The 27,940-nt window shown below is 42.2% G+C and overlaps 1 protein-coding gene across 4 annotated transcripts; it reads left to right on the top strand.

Annotated features, from left to right (window-relative positions):
- Nucleotides 1-84: 84 nt before the first annotated feature.
- Nucleotides 85-27,940, top strand: LOC105381154 (jmjC domain-containing histone demethylation protein 1). Of its 4 annotated transcripts, XM_048626259.1 has the most exons (23): nucleotides 85-254; nucleotides 2,948-3,174; nucleotides 9,535-9,646; nucleotides 10,223-10,387; nucleotides 11,218-11,353; nucleotides 11,687-11,814; nucleotides 13,194-13,343; nucleotides 13,970-14,146; nucleotides 14,559-14,718; nucleotides 15,215-15,344; nucleotides 15,864-15,987; nucleotides 16,394-16,484; nucleotides 17,983-18,137; nucleotides 18,520-18,618; nucleotides 18,800-18,890; nucleotides 19,331-19,473; nucleotides 20,307-20,486; nucleotides 20,997-21,116; nucleotides 22,305-22,441; nucleotides 22,804-22,985; nucleotides 23,568-23,674; nucleotides 24,142-24,308; nucleotides 24,873-27,940. In XM_048626259.1, the coding sequence occupies exons 1-23, from the start codon at nucleotides 207-209 to the stop codon at nucleotides 25,042-25,044; spliced, it is 3,201 nt and encodes a 1,066-aa protein (XP_048482216.1). In that variant the 5' UTR covers nucleotides 85-206; the 3' UTR covers nucleotides 25,045-27,940. The 4 variants fall into 4 exon arrangements, with proteins under 4 accessions (XP_048482216.1, XP_048482217.1, XP_048482218.1 ...); XM_048626260.1 differs by lacking the exon at nucleotides 20,997-21,116 and having other exon boundaries at nucleotides 86-254; XM_048626261.1 differs by lacking the exons at nucleotides 85-254; nucleotides 2,948-3,174 and adding an exon at nucleotides 3,981-4,168.

The following is a 27,940-nucleotide window of genomic DNA, read 5'->3' on the forward strand; positions in this document are numbered from 1 at the left end:
TTTCACTTCCTACAGATTATCCAATAGGATGTAAGCAGAGCTACCAACCTCACAGAAACTGTCGGAGTGATTGTTGCGCTGTCATGTTGGCAGCAGTGCAATCTTTTGCAAATGGTGGATTGCGTTACTTTTTCTCGTGCTCCGTGTAAAATATTTACGTAAAATAGTGAAAATTACGACGTGCGGTGTTTCTGACCAACATAAACATGTCGGAAACACTGCCGAACAATAAAAAACAAGTGTCGAGGCAGCTGGTAAGTTCTTATTGTTATATTTTTGCTTATTTAGTCCCGGGTGACGCCATGGTGGCTTTATCTGGGATCACGTAAACATGAAATGGTGCATCGCTGCATCGTGTATCGATTTATGAAAGTTACTGGATTGAGTTGAACATGAATTTTGTTCGATATTACGTTTTCAATATGAGTTGATAGCAGGTGATGGCCATCCGACTTAGTTCTTGTGATCGTGCTGAGACCGCGTTTGAAACGCGGCGGCCGTATGCATTAGCGCATGCGAGCAGACGTCAAAATCTATAATAGTTTCGTAGGCCATAGTATAGCGATCGTGGTGCCGGTGATGTCCGATGTTTGCGAGTCGGGCGCGAGGTGTGCGCGGTCGAGCAGTCGTTGCGGAGCATCGGAGCAATGAGTCGTGGACGGCAAGGCGTATCCCCTGCCGAGCAGCGACTGCGAGAGGTGTGTGCGGAGTGTGCGCGCGGCGACGAGCACGGCCGAGCCGCCCGAGCGCCCGACCACACGTCGCGCCGCCGCCGCCGACCCACCGAGCTTGTAATCAACTTTATTACTTGTCTAATCATCTTTCTGCGTCCCAACTTACTGAACGAAACTAGAGCGTTCGGAGCCGCTCTACAATGCGATGTAGTCTCGAAAGGATGTAGTTTGCGGCATAACCGCAGCTTATTGTTGTCTCTCTGAAGGTAAACAGCCCCTCTGCAAGTTTTGTGATAAATAACACTCTTGCTTCCTTTGTATGTTATGTTTCAAAGGCCTTGGGCGGTGCTAAAAGGCAAACTTCCATACATTTCTCTATCCACTGTAGCAATATATGAACTCCTTAACCATTGTTATGAATTATGATCTTGCCAATTACAAAGTGTAACAATAAATAGTAAACAAATGTAGGTATGTGTATTTGGGCCATTTCTTACACATGTTTTCATGGAATTTGTAACAGTTTTCTTTATTTTGTAATTGATAAATATAAATATGTGCTCAGTAATAGAATCCTTTGTTCTAAAATTCTTCGTTGATGATGATGATGATGATGATGGTAAAAAAGATACACTGATTTTGTGATTCAACTGGGTGTCCTGACCATTGCATACTCTTATGCCTTAAAAAAACTATCAAATTATTTTTGTAATGAATACCTACATGATAAACTAGAACTAGTAAGTTCTACATATTATTCTATTCTATTCTACACATTTTTTTATCATAAATAATAATTTGTTGAAACTTATGGAAAAGTATTAAGTAACTATTTTCAGAATATTTTTCAATAACACTTAGCTTACAAACAGCAATTTTTATCAACCTTTCATGAAAAGAAATATAGGTACATACATGTCCTGATAGTAAACAAATATTAGCTCTTGTTCAGAATCTAGATAGATAGATAAGTTATTTATTTACTTAACACAACACATACACAGGTTACACATTACACATCTAACCTTTCACCCGTATCTGGGACCTTCCTAAAAACTCACCAATTCAATAAAAATAATTGAAATCACTTTTAGGGGAAAATAAAATTGTTAGGGAGGTAGGTAGGTAGATGATCTCGATAGAAACTTGACTTGCAAGATTTTTTCTTAAAAAAACTATCAAATTATTTTTGTAATGAATACATGATAAACTAGAACTAGTAAGTTCTTCACATTTTTTTATCATAAATAATAATTTGTTGAAACTTATGGAAAAGTATTAAGTAACTATTTTCAGAATATTTTTCAATAACACTTAGCTTACAAACAGCAATTTTTATCAACCTTTCATGAAAAGAAATATAGGTACAATACATGTCCTGATAGTAAACAAAATATTAGCTCTTGTTCAGAATCTAATATTTCACCCGTACCTGGGACCTTCCTAAAAACTCACCAATTCAATAAAAATAATTGAAATCACTTTTAGGGGAAAAATAAAATTGTTAGGGAGGTAGGTAGATGATCTCGATAGAAACTTGACTTGCAAGATTTTTTCTTCAAACTACTTAGTTAAAAGAAAATTTCAGGAAATGTTTTTTCGCCAGCCCTCCAATCATTATCTGTTGGAAGATGTGTAGGTTGAAGGTGTGTAGACTGTACTATACTGTCAAATCATATCAAAAATCGATGTGCCGATGTGCCGTATTTTTGTTTTTCATTTTCAGAATCCAACACGTGTTGGCTCTTTAAAATAAAACATGAATATTTATCCTGCAAAAATTAAATTCATTCTGATAGTGAAGTGGGAAGCTGCCGCGTGCTAGCAAGGTGACTGAGCCTCTATGCGTGAAAGGGTTGTTTTCATGTCCGTTCGAAAAATACTCTCTTATCAAAGCTGACCTGTATGATTTTAACACCGTTTTTAGTAAATATTACAGCTCAACATTGGAAAACATTGTTTAACAGAGTGTAATTTTTGTTTTGTCCATTTCTGCTACCGTACCTATCACTATTTTAGCTGTTGCACGCGTTTCGTTGCTGTATCGTCGTAGCTGCCATATGACTTTTTCATTACCGTTTCTTTACGGCGAAGCGACGACGCAACGCACCGCAAAGTACGCAGCGCGTAATGGGGTCTCACCCTTAGCTATACAAAAAGAGTACGACTGCAGTAAACGTGATTTTTCTTAACCGAGACGGCATAGTATCTGTAATGCTGCTGCAGATCTAATGTGAAGGCGCTCTTCATTCACCACCTACGATTGTCCACAGCGCGAGCGCAAGCAACGCAAGCTGTACTCAGACGAGTGGGCACTAGGCGATGACGACACAGAGGGCGGGCGCGGGTTCTCGCTCGCGGACAAGCTGGAGAGCGCGCGCTTCGAGCACCCCGGCGCCGTGGCCGAGATGCAGGGCGCCGACCTCACCGTCGCCTATCTGCAGAAGCACGGCTTCACCACCCCCCTGCTGTTCAAGGAGAAGACGGGGCTTGGACTGAGGTGAGTGTCTTTCATTTGTTTCTAGTGGTTCTACGTGCATACGTACGCGCCCGGCGCCCTGGCCCTAATTCAAACCAATTATGACAGACACGTGAGAATTTAGGGCCAGCGGGAAGGTGCCATTTTCTTGAGCGGTTGATGGGCCTGTCCTTACGCTAGTAATATAGAAGTCAATGGGTGAGTGTTTTTAATTTGATCCTGGCAGTTCTACATATAAGTATAGAGCGGCGGTAGCTCGTTGGGTAAGCGCTTCTCATGCCAGAGATGCGGGTTCGAATCTACATGTAAGTAGGTATAGAGCGGTGGTAGCTCAGTCACTCAGAGGTGCGGGTTCGAATCCCGACACGGAGGGCGGGCGCGGGTTCTCGCTCGCGGACAAGCTGGAGAGCGCGCGCTTCGAGCACCCCGGCGCCGTGGCCGAGATGCAGGGCGCCGACCTCACCGTCGCCTACCTGCAGAAGCACGGCTTCACCACGCCGCTGCTGTTCAAGGAGAAGACCGGGCTTGGACTGAGGTGAGTGCTTTTCATTTGTTTCTAGTGGTTCTACATGCATACGTACGCGCCCTGGCCCTAATTCAAACCAATTATGACAGATACATGAGAATTTAGGGCTAGCGGGAGGGTGCCATTTTCTTGAGCGGTTGGGCCGGTCCTTATACGTCAATGGGTGAGTGTGTTTTATTTGTTTCTGGTAGTTTTACATGTAAATATAGAGCGGTGGTAGCTCAGCCGGGTAAGACACCAGAGAGGCGGGTTCGAATCTACATGTAAGTATAGAGCGGCGGTAGCTCAGTCACTCAGAGATGCGGGTTCGAATCCCGACGCGGAGGGCGGGCGCGGGTTCTCGCTCGCGGACAAGCTGGAGAGCGCGCGCTTCGAGCACCCCGGCGCCGTGGCCGAGATGCAGGGCGCCGACCTCACCGTCGCCTACCTGCAGAAGCACGGCTTCACCACCCCCCTGCTGTTCAAGGAGAAGACTGGGCTTGGGCTGAGGTGAGTGGTTTTCCTAGTAATTTTACGGGGAAATGGCAAAAATTACTAAGCGACATTCTTTTCGAAAATGCGTTCTGTACATTGTTGGAATCATATTTTTTACCCGCGTTCAGCAAGGTTTAAGTTTATGTAAAAAAAAAAACCTTACAGTTGTTTTTGCCTTTCCACCGTCGATCTACTTGGATCCAGTTTGTGTGATGTGGACGGACCCTAGCGATTTACACTTCAATAACTGCAGTAGCAAGCAGTTAACTGTCAAACAAATGAACTCGGTATGTACTTATGGACTTGTTGTCATATTTTAACTGTCCAACATCTAAACTCGCCAGTGTAAATCAAACTTAAAAATAAATAAAAACTGTCTACATCCATGTATTATTGTTTAAATATTAATTTTGATTTGTTGGTGATTGGGTAGTTTGTTTGTAGTATTGGGTGTTATGCCAAACATCCGGGTTGGATTCCCGGCCGTGGCAGATGTTTATTATAGGATATTGATGGTCCGGATATATGGCAAAAGACACGCCCCTATATAACATTGCGAGTTAGTGATTGAAGACATGTGAAAATGAAATGTGACTGATATGCAATTTATGCAACCCTGCCTACCCTGGAAGGGAGCACTATAGTTCAGGCGTGAATGTTAAATTTTGTAAATAATTAAATAAATACCGAAACAACCATAATTTCTCAGTAGTCTGTTTTTTCTCGTTTTCAAAGGATTGCAATTGCGGTTTTGCGATATCATTAGTGCACAATATGACTTGATGAATACAAACAAATGAACCAATTGAAATCCAAACCATGAAAGCTCGCTCGCATTTCTACAGAAAATAACTGAATTGACTCCCTGATTCGACGACCAGCAAAAAACCACAAACGTACGGTTCCGATTTACTATCTTATCAGTAAAGGAATTTGTTTCAAACCGGTTTGAGCTCGCGCACACTTTTTCGACCAATGATAAGAAAAGGGTTAGGCTGCATATTAGTTTAAAATGCATTAGCTTCTAACTCATAAGTCAGTAAGTACCTAAATATTACTTTATACGTATATTATGTTATAAATAGGTCACAGAACAGATACTTCAAAAATGTGTAATACCCACCTACAAGTACCTATGTCTGAATTATTTTCTACCTGCTCGGTAATTAATTCCAAACCAGTTTCCTAAAATAAAACATAGAATTTGATTTGAAAAATGCTACGTTCCAAATAGGGATATTTTACAACAACGCTAAGTTGTTTAATATTTAAGTAGTGTAGATAGGATTAGTTCAGAGATATTGATGTTAAGTACCTTACTTTAATACCAGCCTGTATAATGTCTAATGTCTATAGGCACAATTTCCTCAGGGAAATGCTATTATCAAGGCTCTACTTCAGCTCTATAATTTATTTCACTTCTTGATATTATAATCTATCATCTATAACCAATGCATGAAAGTAACTAAATCTGCTATTTACTAAGAACACTTTAAAAATAAAGATGAGACTGATCTGATGACTCTGATGACTATCGAAGAGAGTGGGACTTATTCAGACTTAACACACAGGCACAGCCCTATTTTGTGGATAAAATGCGGTTACTGTTTTTCTAGTCTATGATAGTGATGTTATGATTTATTTACCACCTTAAGCAGTGTGGTGTAGTGAAATGATTTGCAAACGATCCAGACAGATGAAAAAAGGTGTAAAACATTTGCCTCAAACATACATAGCTAATTACTCATGTGCTCTACATAGATAAATATCTTATAAATGATATTTTAATAGTTTGATAATAGCCAGGGCCAAAAGTTATCTAAATTTCGTGTCAAATATGGTCTGGGTCAAATAGATCAGAAGGCTGAAAATTAAATTTTATAAATTGTTTCCTAGTTGAGCCCTAGACTTCACAAAGAACCTAGTTTAGGCTGTCCATTGATTCTCATATAGTCATTCGGGACAAAGCCGTTTATTATTGATTTGTATTAGGGCATACTGTTGTTGATGATGGTTAAAATAGGATGAATTGAGTTCTTAAATCTACTACTCTCTATATACAATAACTTATGTATGGTATAATGTATAAAAGTCGAACACTAATGTCGATGTTTAGCAGTGAGCACCAATATCCGCGCCCTGCACCCTCGTCGCAACGCAAACGTATAAATTGGCGGAAATAGCTCTTTGCACAGCTTTCGAGCCGTTGCTCATCGCGTTAGCATATCATTTATCTCTAGTAGGATTTATAAAGTAATAAGCGTAGAGCATACCAATTTACTTGTGTCTTATTACTTTATAAATCACTGGTTTCAACAGCGATACGGTTTGTAACTAGGGTTTCTGCTCGAGAATTCTCGAGCTCGAGAAGATTCGAGAAATTCGGCTTAGTTCGAGACGAGAAAAATATCTGAAGACTCGAGAATTTCTCGAGCCTTGAGATAAAAATTAAAAATATTCAATTCGCGCATACCATGCGCGTGTATTATGATTTATTATGTTTCATCTCCATTTATGCTAGTGCTGTACTGATAATACCAATGAATGATTAAAAGATAACGTAGTAATACGTACTGTTTCTTAGTTCAGGTGGACCAAAATAAGTCATCCGATGTTGTTTGGCTCTAAATGAAAAACTTTTATTCTGTTTTTTGATTATGTTTATTTGAACCTTAACAATTTTATTGGTAAAGTCGAGAAGATGATATCGGCCAAATGGGCGCCCTCACAATTGATTGCAATACGGGATCGTATTATGGCATTTGCCATCATTTCAAGAAAACTTCGGGCGAGAGATTGTCGCACTCGTGTCGAATGTTGTCCTTAAGGGCTTTCAGAGACACGGGTTTATTCACATAAACACGGGACTTCAAAAAACCGCAGAAAAACTGTCTAAAACTGTTAAATCGGGTGATATTGCAGGGAAAAATGACAGATAAAACGAAAAAAAGCGACCCGAAAACTGAATAAACACAATTTTCCGCGTTCTTGGGGAGTATATCACTCCACGGCTTCTGAACTTGTATTCTGCATTTGTCTAGTCCACCAATATCAAAACTGATTTGAAATTGGCGGCCATTTGCACAAATGAGAGCAACTTCCAATAGGGTGATTACTTTTGGCCCATCTTGTACCTACTAGTAATTAGTAGCTAGCTAGACAGCTAAACTATGAGTATTAGTAAAGTATTTTCTTTGCGATTAAGTTGACAAAGTAAAAAAAAGGAGATTTAGTGGGTTTTTTTTAAATTAAGGCATTTTTCTAAAGGTTTTCTTAAAAAGGCTCGAGACTCGAGAAGACTCGAGAATTTGGGCTCGAGTATTCTCGAAGCTCGAGAACGAAAACAGGTCGAGAAATCAGAAACCCTATTTGTAACCTATCATTAGAGTAGTTATGTTAAATAATATATCATAGCGAAAAGCGGGTGGCTTGCACTAGTTATGATATACTTGTAACTACTAACTACCCTCTACTAACTCTCGCGTCCGTCAACAATATAAAACAGGTAACGGATGATAAAGTTGACTGCAGTATTTCCGTATTTTCCATTGTTACCACTTAAATAGAGAGTACCCTGTTTAATAAACACACAATAACCACGTTTAGTTTCACGCGGTTCGTATGATACTTATGCAAAAGTTTAACATGACTGTCGAGTTTACTAGTGCAAGCTTCAGGCGAAACGCAATTCCAACGTGGACCGATCGATCGGCGTCCAAATACGCATCTCAACTCACCGGCGCGGCACAGAGATGGCTAAACTGTGTACCACATTGATGCAAAGTTTCATAATATAGGAAACATAACGCTTTTAACTCGTTAGGAGCCAGGAACATATTTTTTTAAACAAATAATCTTAGCATTAATTATTTTTTGCTAGGTAAATAAAATAAAATTATCCCACGGACACGAGTAAAATGCCTCTTTGGAAACATGGGACGAAAATGTGTTTTTGCATAACAAACAAAACAACATAATTATAAAAAAGGCAATGGGATTGAAATGTTTGCGCGCAGTTTGTACCGCCACAAGTCTGTAGAAAAAATTTCAACATCTTTCACAATGTTGCGTTGTTGACAATACTTTTGTGGGTTCGCTACTTCGCTGTGACGCGCAGTATTACGAAAGTTTCGTTAAATTTGAAGTATTTTCACTTGGTCAAACGTGCAATGTTGGAATTTAATAAAGACGGATGAAAGATTGTAGAGATATCAATCTCATTTTATTGTTTGAAGGTACGAAATCATTAAAGTCAGACTTTTCATGGCAAGTCAGGGTATTTACTATCTCACCGAAAGTACCTTAGTAAAAGAATTGCTTTAATTTGTCTTTAACTTTAAAGAAGAAATACCTACACATAAAAATATATTAAGTAAACACAAATTATGTGAAAACAAAAGTTGAACTAAAAACATAATTATGTTTACTAGGATTGATTTTCATAATTCTATAACATCTTGTTAAAAGCCTTCACTTCAAAGATCCAGTCTGGTACAAGATAGAATAAGGTCAAGCGATTGGTACGTACGTACTTTCTACATTAAGGTGAAGATGCGAAAGTATCTTATAAAGTATTACCATTATTACTGAATCTCACTACAAAAAGACGCGACACCCGCTGTGCGATAATATTTGATTAGATTGTACTAATAACAATAACTAACATAATGTATATTATTTACTGAAAGTTTAGTTAGTTAGATGCCACAATATCTGTACGATATCCTTAGTCAGTAAGACCAAAATCTCTTATCAAAACAATTTTAAGCCCAACGAAAAATTGTACTGAATAATTCATGAAACACATCATTTCTGAAACATGAATATCATGATATCTATATTTTACACACACCAACATTTTAATATTTCCAATGCATCGTCAATTCATTGCCTTAATTTCGCTTTAATATGTCCGCCGGAAAATTTTGATGCGCAAGTTGGTACTAAATAATTTTCATCCTCCAGTTTATTAAGTTATTTGTACTTTGCTCTTCTGAACGCCATCTGCAAAGTGCGTTCTACAGTATTGATTGCCCTACTGGAACTATCAAAACATTATCATAGTTTCATTACACCCTTACAGTCAGTCACCTCTGTCACCTACATACATCTAAACAAAGGAATTTTCATTGCGAACCAAATACCGACTTAAAACCTCTCTTAAATCCCTCAACTGTGTTTATATGTTATGCTAATCCAGCCATCAGCAAACAAAATCAACTGCTGGAAATAATTTAGCATGTTCCGGCGTCACACCGCGCCCATTTTCCGATGCGTAACTCTGAAAACCATCCAACGTGGGTGTTGCCCGCGCGGCGGCCGGGCGAACACTGAGCGCTGAAGCTCGTGAATCCGTGAATTTACAAAGTGCAACGTTTCAGGGTTCCGACGAACAACTTCACGGTGAACGACGTGCGCATGTGCGTGGGTTCCCGCCGCCTGCTCGACGTCATGGACGTCAACACACAGAAGAATATCGAGATGACGATGAAGGTGGGTAGTGTTTGTGTGTTGGAGCTTTTATGTCGGGAGGATAGAGCTTATGTTGGCGAGATTTGATGCGTGTTTGTATTTATACTTGCATTGATTATTGTGTGGGTATGTGTTGTTAGGTGGCAGATAGGAACCTAATGAATTTTTCAGGACTTGGATTTTGGGTGATAGGTGTTTTGAAATAATATATCAATTATGAAAATACTTATTTGAATTACCTGACCCATACTCTTATTACCTTTGCACTGAAACCCGTGAAAAGCCAATCACCATGTAGAAATACTTCTCGTACCTAACCTACATCGTTAGGGTTAACAGACCTTTCTCTTATATGACGTGAAGTTAAATATGTTTCGCCTTTAAAAGCACTTAAGTTATCACTGAAACCTCACGGAAACGAATCTTTACTCAATTTCTAGTCCCAAAACTGTAAAAGCGACCAATTAGGGTAGATAAGTCAAAGAGAAGGGTTAATGGTAATTCGGAAAATTACATAGCTTCATAATAAATAAAACACTTCAGTTAGTAGTGAACAAAAAGCAACATTGGCCAATAATTTATACCCAACTCCCGCAGGACTGGCAGCGCTACTACGACGACCCGAACAAGGAGCGGCTGCTGAACGTGATCTCGCTGGAGTTCTCGCACACGCGGCTCGAGAACTACGTGCAGGCGCCGCGCATCGTGCGCCAGATCGACTGGGTCGAGGTGGTGTGGCCGCGCCACTTGAAGGACCAGCAGGTGAGCAGTGAGCACCATAGAATAGGCTAGCTACGGGAGCGATAAGGAAGGGAACATTATGGAAACAGTAAGGCAGCGTTCCCACTACGCCGGACCGGCAGATCTGCCGAAAACCGGACACCGGACAGAGTGTTCACATTACATCGGATCCCGGAAGAAATTCAGACAGTCCTCAGTTGAATTTGGACCTGCGCGCACAATGGACGATGAAATTGTTGTGTTGTGGTGGTATCTTAATAGAAGGCAAAATAAAAGAAAACATTGGGTACACCCTATTTTACGGGAAAGATTTTCCATTCTTTTCATTTTACATCCAGGGGCGAGGGGAGCACGAGCGGGGCGAGCGGGGGACAGATACCGGCACAAACTCGTTCACATTACTCCGGGCCCGGTCGTTCTACCGGCAATTCGTAGTGACAAAACGTTCGGTAGAAATGCCGGGCTCGGCAAAAATGCCGGACCCGGGATAATGTGAATAGCTTCATATAAATTGTACAGCCACTAGATCTTCCGGCAGATTTACCGGCGCGGCAGATCTGCCGGTCCGGCGTAGTGGGAACGCTGCCTAACACGACCAGATACATAAAGCCCACAAAGACACGTATCTATTTCATCTGCTCTGCATTATACATAGTTAGTTTTTTTTCGATTTAACTCATACCAGGAATAAGATGTTTGGTAAAAAGCACACTAAAAGCAGCATTACGGACGATGAAGAACCCTCTCTAAAAATCCTACCCATAGAGTTCTAGGTAAAAAGGAAAACTGAAATTTTTATCTATGTATTATTAAAGCCACTGAAATTATAAACCCTCCTTTCATAATTCCAGACTGAATCCACAAACGCATTGGACGACATGATGTACCCGAAGGTACAGAAATACTGCCTCATGTCAGTAAAGGGCTGCTACACAGATTTCCACATTGACTTCGGAGGTACCTCCGTATGGTACCATATTTTGAGAGGTAAGTGAAAACTTACTGTAGAGTCTAGGGAGGTGAGACACAATTAAACAGCTAGGCGTGTGATCAAAAACTATCTGTATTCATGTGACCCACACATAAGTTAAGTACATTCCCACATACAACACTTACGAATGTAACCGTAAACGTCTACAAACTCACGCATGCGACAACATCATAATTATTCATTCATCATCATTGAATAATATACTGCTGTACTTAGACCTCTCCCAAGGGACTACACACAACATCCAACCACTTCCGGTATCCTGTCCTTATGTCCATTACCTATCTTAATTAATTTGATACCTAATAACAATTTGTTTTTATTTTCAGGTGCAAAAGTATTCTGGTTAATTCCACCGACCGAGAAGAATCTACAGCTGTATGAGAAGTGGGTGCTGTCTGGGAAACAGTCTGATGTGTTTTTCGGAGACACTGTCGAGAAGTGCATTCGCGTCCATGTGAGTATTAAAATATTAATAATGACCGAGTCATTTTGTAACTGTAATGTTTTCAAAATTTTATGATAGCCGGTGTTATAAAGATCTAATGTGGTTAGTTCAGGACGTTTAGGAGCATTGAGTCATAAAAAGATGCTGCATACTTTTTTTATCTTACAAATTGAAAAACTGTGTTTGTACGGATATATATACTTTATCGAAATAGGAGTCCATTACGGCTCGCGACATTGATCTGTTTACGAATTAGTCTACGGCACTATTAGATGCTTGACTTCCAAATTAGGAATAAAGTGTGTGGCGGACTCCTAGCCACTAGTTCAGACGAAGATCAACAGATGGCGCTCGGAACGCAATACAGAGAAGATGTATGGGAACTACGCAAATTACTATGAAAATCCTACATCGCGCATTCGAAGTTTCTCACCTACTCTGCAATATATAGAAATCCCCAACGCTAACCGTTGGGCAGCTGCCCGCCAGGCCACACCACCTGGCCTGGTCGGAGGATCCTCCCTTTGCATGGGGATGCTCCAACACCTCCAGCATCCCCATACTGGTGACCCCGTGAAGAACATCAGCGCAGCCTTCTGAAGACCCGCAGAGCAGCCTCCACGCCATCTTCCATCGACTTTTCTCTCCTCACTTCAACAGCCGTGCAGCAGAACTCTCAACAAGCAGCCCCTGGAGCCAACCAGCCAGCATCCGGTCTCAAAGGGCATCATGACCACCAGCATGCAGCGAACGCGCAGGCCTGGTCACACCCTCGACCCACACCAGCAACTTGGCACAGCACACTGCACTTCGGCCGGTCAGCAAGCAGAGCCATCCTCTCCTGGTCGACGCAGCACTCTGCCACCATGCTCCACTGCAGGCTCATCCCGACTCACCGTGGACATCGCCACTGCAGCATCACCCCGACTCACTGGGGACTCCTCACCGCACTCACAGTCCCGACTCACTGCGGACTACGCGGCACTGGCTGGCAATCAAGACTCTCGGCTGCACTGAAGACTATCGCCCTCCGGTCTCGGTGGGGGAGTGATGTGGCGGACTCCTAGCCACTAGTTCAGACGAAGATCAACAGATGGCGCTCGGAACGCAATACAGAGAAGATGTATGGGAACTACGCAAATTACTATGAAAATCCTACATCGCGCATTCGAAGTTTCTCACCTACTCTGCAATATATAGAAATCCCCAACGCTAACCGTTGGGCAGCTGCCCGCCAGGCCACACCACCCGGCCTGGTCGGAGGATCCTCCCTTTGCATGGGGATGCTCCAACACCTCCAGCATCTCCATAAGTGTACAAAGATCCAAGTCTGTAAAGTTCAATCATAATAGATTCTATTCTACATGTGTCATGTCTCTCAATTCCAGCTGCAAGCGGGCTACACGTTCTTCATCCCGACGGGGTGGATCCACGCGGTGTACACGCCGAGCGACTCGCTCGTCTTCGGCGGCAACTTCCTGCACCAGTTCGGCATCGAGAAGCAGCTCAAGATCGCGCAGGTCGAGGACGTCACTAAGGTATGTGTGTGTCGCTTTCGGCCTAAAAGATAAAGATAACTTACCAAAATATAACTTTCCGACTATCAGACTGTAGTTTTTCTATGTGTAATTTGCAAGATGGATAAACTGATGTGAAGAGACAAAGAAATAGTGATGATTTTGAAAGGATTTCTCTTGTAGATAGACACTTGAAATACCCCTGATTTATATTGAAATATATATGGTCAGAACTTTACCAAGACGTATTTTTTAAACTGTAGGTTAGGTTTCTTTACTCTTTCCTTTAATAATTTAATAACTTAACACTGATTTACCTGTACCTCCTATATCTATAGGTTGACTGGAAGGTATTATCTTCTATAAATGATAGCATTAAAACCACTTTTTGTACAACTTAATATTATATTTTTTATTAATTATGCAATAAAATTTCAAGTATTAACTGATATGACTTGTAAAATTGTGTGTTTATGTGTGTCAGTGTATTGTTAGTGTATAGTTATTTGTAGTGTGTGTTGTCAACATTAGATTAGTCTTTGTTACTATTAAGTATTTACTGCATTTGTATGTTTGTATTATGTGTTATGTTTTGTTACAATGTTTTATGGACGTAGTCTGAAATAAAATCTATTCTAAAATTCCAGGTGCCGCAAAAGTTCCGCTACCCGTTCTTCACGGAGATGCTGTGGTACGTGCTGGAGCGGTACGTGTCGGCGCTGCTCGGGCGCGGGCACCTGACGCGCGACGGAGCGCCCGCGCCCGCGCCGCCGCCGCCCGCGCACCACGTGCACCTCACGCTGGCCGAGCTGCACGGCCTCAAGGTGAGACATACAGGGTGCGCGCTGCTGGGCCGCGGGCACCTCACGCGCGACGGAGGTTATATATTATACCTAGCTTATACAGGGTGTACCAAAAGTCAGAGTACAATATTCTGGCCACTTCTGAGCTGGCCTATCAGCCCTTTAAGGCATGCCATTGACTTTTGGGAAAACCTGTATATGTAAAGCACGGAACGTGAGTAAGTAGTCACTAATACGTAAGTCTGCTGGTGACGAACAGTCATTAGAAATTGCCTTTAATTCTTATGTAAGTAAACTTACTACTTCGAAGGGCTTCGTTAATGACGTTCATACTGTACTGTTCACCTGGTTAGGTAGACAGTTCTACCTCTATTTGTAACAACCCACATGTAACTATTACAAACCGCCTAACCTCCCCCCTTATCCCTTCCAGGCGATCGTCATGTACCTGCACCAGCTGCCAGCGGCCCGCAAGTCGGTGCCCGAGCTGCTGTCGGACCCCATAGCGCTCGTGCGTGACGTGCGCACCGTGGTGGAGCAGCACCGTCATGACAAGCAGGCGCTCGCCATCACCGGCACGCCCGTGCTCAAAGGTACAGTTAACGATATACAGGATGTTGCAAAAAGGGTATTCTAAGACTTTTGAAATTCTGATTTCATTTTTCGGGCTTACATATAACATGCTGCACAATGCACATGTAGGTTTCGGCTTAGTATACCCTTTTTGCAACTGCCTGTATATTGTAATGCCAATAAAAAATGTTGTGTCTGCCCCACTAGAGGAAGAACGCGCTATGGATCCACAGAATCGTTACTGTAACCTATGGAACCGTGTGCAATCCGTGCGAAACCGTCTGGCAAGCCCTATGAAAAAAATATCACATAAAACCTTCTACATCACAAATTCTGTGTTAAAAATATTATATCCTCCAAGACGAACTGCTACCACTGCCAGCAATAAATCTGTTTGTTCTTTACTAATACTCTGTGTTCCATTACTCTATTACCCAATAAAACAGATGGCTATTTATGAGAACTAGGCGTTTGTGTCATAAAGTCTAAATACTAATAATCTATTTCAATTCTCAGGTCCAGACGACGTGGTGGCGGGCGAGCGGCGGCAGTCGAGCGGGCGCGGCGGGCGCGGCGGCGTGCACCGCGGGCCCGCGCGGCCCCGCCCTGAGCACGCCAATAATGCGCCTCGTAGGCGACGCACCAGGTGAGGACATAGCTGACGAAGCGACGACTGTCGTTGGGGTCTATTGTAGTGACGCCCTCCACCCTCCAGGCCATGTAGCACGGGGTGCTATTAAGACGTGACAAAAGTTCTCTGTCGCTCTCGCTCTTGAGGCTCCGCGAAGTGAGTGAGTGCGATGCAAAACTTTTGTCACGTCTTAAATGTGCCCCGTACTAACCCTAGGACGACAGGCAGCTGGCTGGTAAAAGTTGGATGGAGGAGGCTGAGGGTAGTTTGCGTTTGGTGGTGTTTCCTGGGAGTGTGCTATTTCTAGCTGTGGTTGGCTGAATAAAACGATGAAACATGTGAGAGCAACAGCTGTATAATGTGCAGTGTGGCGCTCCTAACTGAAACAAATACGCCACCCCCGCTCATCATGTCGCGCAATCTAAATTTGCGACATAGGCAATAGTAACAACATAATTCGCGATAAATTTTCGCTGAACTATGTTCAAATCCGGAGCATATAGCTACTAAAAATAATATTTTTGTGATTCCCAGATGCAAGAAGTGCGAGGCGTGCCAGCGCACGGACTGCGGCGAGTGCGTGTTCTGCCACGACATGGTCAAGTTCGGGGGCATGGGCCGCGCCAAGCAGACGTGCATCATGCGACAGTGTCTGCAGGTATGTTGGTGATACTACACTTATATGCGTATTGTCAGGTTTGGCAACAACGTTATGTGACGAGACCGTTGTGGATGGGCAGTTAGGGGCGTTAATTTTACATCATTTCTTGATCTAACTAAGTAATCTAAATATAACAGAATTATAAATTTATGTTAATAAATAAAAAAAAGAACTCTTGCGGTGAAGGAAAACATCTTGAGGAAACCTGCACTTCTAGATGTGTATCCTAAGCGTATTATTGTACTCATTAAAAACGGTGATACGGTTCGCAACCTATCACGTGAGTAAAAATGTACAGCGAAAAGCGGGTGGCTTGCTTGCGAGTCACCTTTGACTATCACTGCGGGGATTACAGTAGTGAGCATATTATGTTTACATTACAACTAATTTGTCCTTCTTTCAGCCCATGTTACCGGTGACAGCGTCTTGCGCAGTATGCCATCTCGACGGATGGATGCAAACACCCGTCGCTCCACAGGCCAAAGGAAACTCAGGTATTTTTATTTTCTATACTTTATTCAGGATGTAGCAAAAGTGGTAATAGTAATCTGAAAGGGTAACTTTTGTTCATGTACTCGTACAATAACATTCGTGAAAACCCAGAATGACACCTTGAGTCACCCCCTTTTGGCTTACTATTCCCTATTTTTAACACCCTGTAAATACATTTCATATTTTCCATTCTACAACATCAGTGAAGATACCCTAACCTATAGATTGGCAAGTTGCTTGGCGACCCTCCTTGCGGGGTGAAAGACGCGGAGGGGACGAGGTACCCAAGACGACAGCGGGTAGCGGGAGGGTAGCGGGGAAGGGCAACGCGTGCACTGCATGTCATTGTTACGGCAGTCTCGGCCGCGCAGCCGAGGCGGCCACATGTCTTATATAGTCTGTCATAATTTGAGTGCGACCCACATGAGATCATTGATCCTGAGTCCATTAGTCTTAGGATGAGTGTTGAGGCCTTTTTAATATTATTATTAGGTATCTATAATTCGTCAACAAAATAACGTTAATAACAACAAATCGTATAATGTCTCAATATAGGGGCGTCTTGTAGAACAGCGTACCGGATCAGTCATGCTACGCGGCTAAAGGTTGGTACTGCGCAGTCAGATACGAAAAAGTAAACAACAAAGACGAAGAGTCCATATGACAGTGCGTCAGTTGTCAGTTCTTGTAACTAGGAAAGCAACCAAAATTTATGTGATTTAATGAAAGTAATTAATGAGCAAAACACAGAGAAAAATTACAAAATTGATGAAATTTTGAAAGAAAATGGTCATATCGTGCTTCGCCTACCCCCATACCACCCGGAATTAAATCCTATTGAACTTGTGTGGCGGTACTTGAAAGGCGAGCTCGCAAGAACGTCGATTGACTCTAACTTAGATAAAGAGATAAAAGACTTAGAGTTGCTTTTCTCTAATTATTCGCCTAAAAAGTGGAGAAATTGTGACGACCATGTCATAAAAAATTAAGACGAATATTATAAATCTGATAGAGTATTTGACGATGTATTGGACAGGTATGTTATTGTTTATTTATAATTTATTGTAAATTAAACATAAATTGGTTTTTGTCTTAGATTTATAATTGAAGTTAATGAAAACGATGATGAAGATGAGGATGACGACGACGATGAACAAGTTCAAACAGAGAGTGAACATGAAAGTGACATGGAAATTGATTTATAAAATAAAACACTTTTACATAAATAAATTCAAATTGGTAGATATTCTGAAGGTAAACATCCAAATTTTAATGCTGTCAAACTATAAATTTTAAGCTAAATATGACATTTACGGGAACAATCATAGAATAAAATTTTACTTACGTCAGAAATAGTTACAAGCTATCGCGAGATTAATCCGGGCACAATTTTCTACGTGTGTAGCATGTCGTGCTACCTCGCCCCCGCCGCTTCTTTCACCCCGCAAGGAGGGTCGCCAAGTAACTTGCCGCATTATAATACCACTACCTAACTTGCAGGTCGCGTCGGCCCGTCGTCGCTGCGCGAGTGCTCCGTGTGCTACAGCATCGTGCACGGCGCGTGCGTGCCGCCGGGGGGCACGATCAACGAGGACCTGCCCAACTCGTGGGAGTGCCCCACGTGCACCACCATGGGGCTCAACCACGACTACAAGGTACACGATACAGCACAAGTAACTTACCAAATATTACAATATTTCATATTGTAACATGGTGTGGTATAGACCCATTGCTATACTGCTACTTACGAAGGGGGCGTGGGTTTATGAATCAAAATGTACACTACAAAATTAATTAGTAAAAGCGACTAAAAAATGACTGAGATATAAACGTGTACATGATAAAAAAAACCGTCAACCCGTACGTACAAGGAGCTTCGGAAGTTGACCAATGCGCTACGAATTCTCTAAAATTCTTTCATAAATGAAACATGCACTTAAAATGCTGGTAAACCATAGTTGGGTAGAGTAGATATTAATCTTTGAATGACTGGTTAATTTCGTATCTTATAATAACTTCAAAAATCTTCTGTTTCAGCCCCGTCATTTCCGCGCGAGGCAAAAATCTTCGGACATCAGGCGAATGAGCGTCGGCTCCGATGCTAGTCAGCTTAGCCAGCACCACAACAGTACACAGGTAGGTACATTGTTTCTATTTTACTCACATACCAACTGTTTCAATATTGTTACCCTTACCGAAGTTACAATGTTCAATATAAAAGCTGTCCTGTGTTGTGTTTAGCGCCAAAATAAGTACGGAAATTATTATTTTATCTATAATTCGTTGAGCTAATGTTACGTATTGTAATAATTTCCAGAGCAAACTGCTACCTCCGCCGGCTCCAGTCAAGTCCGAGGGCGGCTCCGACACAGAAGCCAAAGATCTCTCACATATCAAATCCGAGGATGGTACGTATTCAACTACATAATATCTAAATGGGGAGTTAATTTTCGCTAGCTTCGCATAGCCTTCGCAGGGTTTCCTGTGGGATAACGGGGCAAATTTTTTTAGCTTTATAATATTGAAATAATTTATAAAATCAAACCATTACTTTCGCAACCTCTTCAATACAAACAAACCCCCGAATTCATAGAGCTTTTAGACAATAGGTTTGAATGTACGTATGTTGTGTTACATGAATTTTAACTTTTTGAATGCCGTAAAGAGTCGAACGTCGTTGTTACAAAGTCAGTTTTAACCTTTTTGTAAATTTAGAATGGGGTCTATGAAGTTGAGGGTTATTCTTCTTTATAATATTAGTGTAGAATAGTGTAGATAAACCATGACATGAACTAATAACATATCCACCCAGCTGGACTAATCCTCAACAACTCTCCCTCAATCTCAGACATGAAGGACGCTGACGGCGCGCGGCTGGGCTCGTGGGAGCCGGCCAGCAAGAAGCGGCGCAGCAGCAGCGAGGAGGAGGCGCCCAAGAAGCAGGCGTTGCGCGCCGCGCTCGCCTCGCAGCTCACCATGCACTCCATGAAGGTATGTCCAATACAAATAAATAAATATGTGGGGACATCTCACACACGGCCATCCGACCCCAAGCTAGGCAGAGCCTGTGATATGGGTATCGGACAGCTGATATATCTACACAAAAACATAGATAGATACATATTAAATATAAATATAAACACCCAAGACCCGAGTACAGATATCTGTCTTTAAACAAATATCTGCCGCAGCTGGGAATCGAATCCGGGACCTTCGGCTTAGCAGTCAGGGTCACTAACCACTACACCAGTCGGCCGTCAATATGTCCATGTGTTGTATAGTAGATGGGGGGTGAAGTGAGACCTTCCGTGCACTCCATGAAGGTATGATGCTGGTTTGATAGACGGGGGGTGAAGTGGAACCTTTGCTTACGAGAGAAATGCAAAGATAGACAAAGACAACATCACAACAAGGGATCTTCTCGTGGAATTTCTGGAATAAAAATGAGCCTGTGTGATGTTGATGAGATATAAAGGTCGAGTATAGACTACAACATTTACTTGTAACAGAACAACAAGCCACTCTCTAGTGTATCATCCTTTTACGAACTTTTTGTCATGCTTTTGCCTGTAATAATAAATTCGTAAGAACGTTACATTACACAGAAATGGTCGACAAAATGTTGTAGTCTATACTCACCTTAACTCTGTGTAGTGACATGTGAAGTTATTAAAATTGTGTTTCTGACCTTCTATAAATGAAGCCCTGTCGGTAACCCCAAAATTTACATAAGATTAACTTTATACACGCATCCCCAGATAGCTCTGATCCCTCACAACCATCCAGCCCTACAATCAAAATAAACATCCCTTACTCCTCCACAGCCGCTCAAGCGCCCCGTATACCCGGTGCGCCCGGCGCCGGCGCCCGCGCGCGACGTGGGCGTGAACCCGAGCGGCGTGCCGTGGCTGGAGCGCGCCGTCATGCTGCCCGTGTTCAGCAAGCTCACGCCGCACGACCTGGCCGTGTGCGCGCTCGTGTGCAAGGCCTGGGCTGAGTTCTCGGTGAGTACTGGGGGTGGCTGCAAGAGCTTGTACACATTGGGCGTTTTGAAGCGCGCGCATTGGGGTATAGCATCTCGCGAAGGCGTACATAAAATATGTAAGGCCTGGGTCTCCTATTTTATGCTATATGCGGCGTCCGACTTTGGCGTAAACGTTTCGATCAACGTCCTACGGCCTACCTACGGCGTCTACGCGCCAACGTCGGCGTGTGAGGGAGACCGCATCAGTACATTTCTATAGTGAGCATCGTGACGCGGCCTACGGCTTGACGCTGGACGCGACCTACGGCGTAAATAGGAGACCCAGGCCTAAGTGCGTCAGAGTCGCACGCTTGCATGTGCACTCCTTCGATAGACCCTAAAGCTCGCGTTTCAAAACGCCCGATGTGTACGCTCTAAAGGCCATGTTACGGCATGCCTCTTCTGCAAGGCCTGGGTTGACTGCTCGGTGAGTGCTTGTATATGTAGTGGTAGCAGGAGATATGTTATACGATGCCTCATTTACATGCTGGCCTTGGTTGGGGCGAACCCGGCCGTCGTGCCGTGGATGGAGCGCGCCGTCAAGCTGCCCCTGTTCCGCCAGCTCACGCCGCGCGACATCGCCGTGTGCGACGCCTGGGCCGAGTACTCGGTGAGTGGGGGTGGTTATGGCCTTGGTTGCCACTGCATCGGCCAGCGTGTAAACGGCCCATTCATAGCTGGACGCACTTTAAGTCCAGCACCTTTACAAAATTTAAAAAAAAAACCAGAACTATACTACTCTGTGTAAAAAGTATCGGGACTAGCTAGGTAGATCAATAAAACACAAAATGTTTGTTATTCGTCCAAATTTATTTTATTACTTACCTTCAAAGTATGCTCTTTCAGAAACGATACACATTAGGGCATGCAATACCGGTAATATTTTCAATACCGGTATTAGACGTTTATTACTATTATGTATTATTAATTCAGTCAGATAAATTTCCTTTAAATAATTTTTCATCGAGGTCCTTTTGTACTAAAATAGCAATAACTTTTTTGTTAATTAAAACAATAGCAACGTTTTATACCATTTTGGAAACTGCATTAAATGAGCAATCTTTTTAAATAAGGTGCCAGGTTTGCGTGGTATATTTTTTTTACAGTATGTAGAGTCAAAGTTGTTTATAAAAAAGTACTATTACCTTTTATTACTTTGAAAACCGTGTTTTTTTTAAACATACAGCATTACTAGATATTTATTGTGATCAATAGCAGGGCTATACAGGGTGATGCAACACCAAACAAATTCTAACAATATGGATTTTTGTACCGGCGGCACGCAAAAAAATTATCGAGTTTTTACTAAGGTCATATTATGATATTCTGGCCACTCATGAGCTGGTCTATCAGCCCTCCAAGGCATATCGTTGACTTTTGGGACACCTGTATACATGATTTGTGCGTACTAATCGCGTATGTATACTTTCAAGTTGGGATTTACTGAATTGTTCTTGAAAATATACATTGCTATTACGCACATTGCTTGATTGGCGTACTTGTCGCATATAATTGATTCTGATTTACTTATTTATGTACATGACTACTTTTTACTTGTATTGTCATACCTATAGAATGTTAATAAATAAAGATGAACAAGCTCTAATTTGATTGATAAATTGATAATTATAGCAATCATACTTGCAAGTAAGAATACTAATATCTTATTATTTATATGAATTAAGAGTACTACTACACTCACGAGCAATGGAAAAGTTCCATTGACGATAGCTCCTGAACGGAAAAGACTAGCTTAATGACAACTACAATAACGCTATAATGTTGTTATTATCCGCAGATGGATCCGAAGCTGTGGGGCAGCATGTCGTTCGTGCAAGTACGCGTGTCGGCGGCGCAGCTGGCCGGGATCGTGCGCCGCCAGCCGCGCGCGCTCGGGCTCGAGTGGTGCAACCTGGCGCGCCGCCAGCTCGCCTGGTCAGTACACTACACACTAGCTACAGCCCACACCGCATCGTGCGCCGGAAGGCGACGCAACGCATCTTGTGGGTAGCATTAGCATAGCTCCTTCGATGCAGCGCTATCGCACTACACACACAACGTTCGTGTGGCATCGCTCTAAGGGAGATTCTCCATTGGTGCGTTGTGTCGTCACAGCCATACATTTGTAAATAGTTATGAACATTCCTTTGTGACCCGACAGAACGCAGCGCAACGCACCAAAGTCTGAACTATACCGTCAAACTTAAAAACCTGTGTGGACAGTCGTGTCCTTAAATCGCTCGAAGGGTAGAACATAGCAATCCAATATGATAACATAACTGTCAATCCACCCGCAGGCTACTAGCCCGCGTGCCGGTGCTCCGCTCACTATCGCTCGCCGGGTCGCCGGCAGAGTGCGCCTTGGCGCTGCGCTCGGCCACGTGCCCGCCGCTCACCAGCCTCGACCTGTCGTTCGCGCGCTCGCTGGACGACGCCAAGCTGCGCGGCATCCTCGCGCCGCCGGAGAACTCGAGGCCTGGTCAGTACTGCAGTAGAATAGTGAAAAGATTACTTTTTGGTTTAAACAAAACACTAACAGACACTGACACTAACATAATTATCAGTGGAAACTTGTAAAAGGCCTTTTACTGCTCAAATTGTGCTGTAAGTTTTCCTAAAATAAAATAAATAAATATCCTTCCACCCTGAGGTTGTCTTGAAAAAATCGCTTTAAGTGATAAGGCCGTGATTTTTGTACATATGTGTTAGTATTTAAGTTATGTAAGTTTATTTCATGTGTGTGTACAAATTAAGAATATTCTATCTATCTATCTAACAATTGATACAGTGGAAATTACACAATAGGCGGCCTTGTCGCTAAAAGCGACAGGCAATCTGTCTATTCCAGGCAACCTTTGAGTGTAGGAAAGACTCAAAGAATAGGAGGAAGCCGTACAATAGTTTTAATACTAAATAGGTATTGTGTAATATGATAGATAAATAGTGATGTTATATACGTTTACTAGCATACAAGGTGGCGCCTCTAGCGAAAATCACCATTGAAATAAACAAACGTTGATTGTACCCATGTATATAACAGATGTATAAACTACAAATCCAGGTGGCGGAGTGCGGACGGGCGCGGAGCCGTCGCGGCTCGCGGCGCTGCTGATCCTGCGGCTGCCCGGCACCGACATCACCGACGTCGCCATGCGATATGTCGTGCAGGTATGTGATGATGATATATTTTGTTTTTTCTCGTGAGGTAAGAAGTGAAGAGTTTGTGGGAGGGCCTTATGATACTAGCGGCTTGCGAGCGTTGTCACAGCGGAGCGAGGACGCAGTGAATATGCTGTGGTCCCGCAACAAATGTGCAGCAACCTCGTAATGTAGCGAGTTTACTATATAAAGTACGATATTGAACTCTTCTAAAGTCTACATTACACTAGTTGTAGCGTAATTTATACCGAGGTTCCTTCCGTGCATCCCTTGATAAGCAATAACTTCCCTCCCTTATTTAGGTACTTTTAAATCGTCAAAACAAATGACCGCGACTGCCGCGTCGATTGGACGCATTCAATGCATGCCCTGGAAATCATTCCATGCATCCAGCATGCGGCATACCGCCCTACGCTTGACTAGCCTAACCCGAAGTTTAGTATCACTAAACTGACAAATCCCTCTTCACCCTCCAGGCGTTACCAAAGCTGGAGGAACTAGACGCGTCGTCGTGCGCGCGGCTGACGGACGCGGGCGCGGCGCAGCTGGCGCACCACCCGCTCGCGCGCCTGTCGCTGGCCGGCTGCCGGCTGCTGACCGAGAGCGCTCTGGAACACCTCGCTCGGTGCGACAACCTCGTCAGGTAAGTGTCTTCGGCTATTGCGCTCTATCTCAGTCTCTCGTGGGCCGCCACGAGCGCCCCTCCACACCTCGCCGCGCATGCCTCAGGGAGTGCACAGCACTAATAGCCACACTATACCTGTCGCTGGCCGCCTGCCGGCTGCTGACTGAGAGCGCTCTGGAACACCTCGCTCGGTGCGACAACCTCGTCAGGTAAGTGTCATCTAGCCGATGAGGACAGTCAAGGGAGAAGCGTCTTCTTTACATAACAAAAGGATGTTGACATGTCAGTGAGAAAGATAAATATGTACATGGAAATCGAATGACTGACGCTAAATCTTACCCAAGAACCTAAAACTCAGTTTCTCTAATCGCACAAGGCGTAATTCATAATAATCAGCCCGTATTCGCCCACTCGCTAATCGCACTCTGTACTCGGCCTTCATCAACCAACAAATATCGTGTCCAACCTATAAGATTGTCGGTCCTCGCCACGCTACGATTTCCTGTTGGTGGGTTTCTCGAGAAACTGCCACTTCGACTTACCTGTATGTTTCTAAACATCCTTCTTTCCTTCCTCCCGCAGGCTGGATCTCCGACACGTGCCGCTGGTGTCCACGCAAGCGGTCATCAAGTTCGCCGCCAAGTCGAAGCACAACCTGCACGTGAAGGACGTGAAGCTGGTGGAGCCGCGGACGCCCGCGGCCCCCGGCGCCCCCGCGGCCCCCGGCGGTGCCCCCGCCACCCCCGCGTGCTGAGCGCGCGGCGACCCACGGCCGCCGGGTACTGGCGCTGGCTGAAACAGAGACGTTCTGTAGAGATGCTCGTGCTTGACGAAATGACGGAGCTGGCTTGCAATCGATTCGTTTAATAAAACGAGTTGTAGTTAGCTCAGCGCTTTGAAATTTTGTGTTTCGTCAGTCAGGAGTAGCTCCGGCATTGTGGATTGTTGTACGGTCAGCTTCATTTCTAGCTATACACTTTGGTAGCGACAAGGCTGTCCAACTCACAAACCAACAATGTTTGAAAGTGAATAACTTAGGCGGTGGGCAACTTGCCCAGGGCAAGTGTAAAGTGAACAGCTACTTATGAAGTTGACTGTACAAGATGTTGATTACTTTATCGTGTACAGTATAGTACCGATGTTTGGTACATAAAGTTGTATCTGACCCTGAGTGGCGCGTATTTTCTTGATTGAACTGATGGTAGGTATGAATGACACAGTGTACATTATGTCATAAAGGAAATACGCATAGGATTTTCCCCACTCATACAATATTATGAGGATCATTGTAAAATTATTCTTTACGTAGGGTTGAAACATAACATGTGTTTTATAAATACACATCTTAACATAGAACGTCAGTAACATACCATAATTGAATGTTCAATGTCTAGTACCCGGTTACCAACACCACTAGCAAAAGGAGTTTACGTTTGTAGATATTACAAAGACTTAGTTTAAATTGATATTTGATCGTGATAAAAATGTCTAAATCATACTTCAAGTCTTCATCTCGTCTATCTCTTTGTTTAGTGTTACTACTAATGTATGACGAATACATTAGCCTAAGATACATTTGAATCCGATTTGTATTACAAAAGTACTACAAATCTATAAAATGTTATAAAATATTTAATAAAATCGAAAGATAAATTTATCAATTTTTTTTTCTATATGGGAAGCAAAATTATCTTATTTTCTTTTTTAGATTATTGTGCCAAGGCAAAGATTTATCAAATCAGCACATATTTCACTGCACAACTCAAAATAATTTTATTCGAAGTTAAGAATCCTAATTTTATATCAAACTGTTAAATTCATTCATATATATTTTATCTATTGTTTTCCACAACTTTTAGGGCCGCGTGCACGACGCCGGCGGCCTCTATGGCGGAGATTTGAGTGTAAATAATACTATAGTGCGTGCGGCCGCTCGCACCGCCCGCTCCGCCCGCTGGCGTCGTGGACGCGGCCTAACACAAGCTTTCGAGAAAGTTCCAATCAGTTTATTTTTTCAGAGAGTGCGTGAAAAATACATTATACCTTATATTATTTACTTGTAAATAGGAAATCTGTGTATTTATTGTATTATTGTTTTATTTTTGAACGGAGTGAAATTTATTGAAAGACCAACATTAAATTACTTCATACAAACCTATCATGCTTACATACTTGCTGAATAGTTACAAAATGACTATATTTTTATAAACAGTGTTCTCATGGTTAGGCGAGTATGATATTATTTAGTTCTAGTCGCTTTTAGTTTTAAATTATCGTAACTTAATTATTTTTACTAGTATTGACCAGTTATCAGTTAAGATGCGCCTTTTCTTTACATAATTAAAGTAGTTAGAGGCTCAACCGTTTTGGATTGCTTTTATTGTAAGAACATAATAATTATGTTGACACATATTTTACGCACGCACCAAATGATAATTGAAGAAATACAGACCGGATATTTTATTAGTTAATAGTTTAATTAGCAGTAGTTTAATTTAAACTTTAAATGACGGCGCTGCGTAGATGTGTTTAAAAGGTGTTGAATAAACCAAAAGTATTACAATAATATTGTTTAACTGCATCTATCTTTTGATCTCCATTAGCTTTTTCAAATTGCGGCCTTTTATAACCGTAAAAGTTGATACTTTTTTATCGTGTGTAAGAAGTAGGATTTTATAAAATCAATACAATAGATGACTACTACAGTCACGTGATCCCATAACGCATCGATTTACCCTGAATCTAAAATAGGCCGACGACCCATGCGTAAAAACTTACCTTTGCAACTCTTGTATTTAGTAAAATTACCAGAAATATATTTGCACCAAACAAAACTATAGAATGTTTATGGACTTATCACTAACTCTGGTCATAGAGACATAAGTCGGGGGGCCGCCTATAGTATTAATTTAGGAGAATGTTGAGAATTACATCAGTGTTTATAATTATAAATTAAACATATTGGAGGGAAAGTTATTACTTCGTTTAACTATACCATATGTCTCGAGAAAGTGATAACATTCTCTCCACATTAGTCTTCAGTCAATAAAATAAACTTTGTATGGGGAGTAAAGTTGTGTTTCCATTGTTAGATAGAATTTTTATGATGTGATATTGATAACATACATTGAAAAGAAAGAAAGCTTGGTTTGCCAATCAGGAAACATAACTTGACATCTCGATAACTTTAACATAGGCCTAGTTATAAGGATTGTGTGCCTCTGTGTAAAGCGAGTTAGGTTTAGACAAAATGTTAATTGATTGAAAATGTTGTGTATAAAATGAGAATAAAAATCATAATTCACCAACGATAGCGTTAATTTTATTTAATCATTAGAACTGACTTATCAAAAAGATTTCTGTATACTACTTAAAACTGTGAATGATGGTTTGTTGAGAATACATAGAAAATATATAGATTTTAAGCGGCTCTTGTGCGAGTCTTTGAATCATGTTGAAGTTCTAGATTTTGTAATGATGTTTATATCTCGCACTGGGGCCAGCCATTGGCCAATCATGGCGATCCGCCAATGGCTCAGTATACTACGATCAGATGTTAAATGTAAATTGAAGTGTTTCAAGTAACATTGTACCATTGGTTACCATAAACACTTATAGAATTTGAAATAAATATTTACAAAGGAGTAAAA

This window comes from Plutella xylostella, chromosome 16 (genome assembly GCF_932276165.1).
Source record: "Plutella xylostella chromosome 16, ilPluXylo3.1, whole genome shotgun sequence".
NCBI lineage: Eukaryota > Metazoa > Arthropoda > Insecta > Lepidoptera > Plutellidae > Plutella > Plutella xylostella.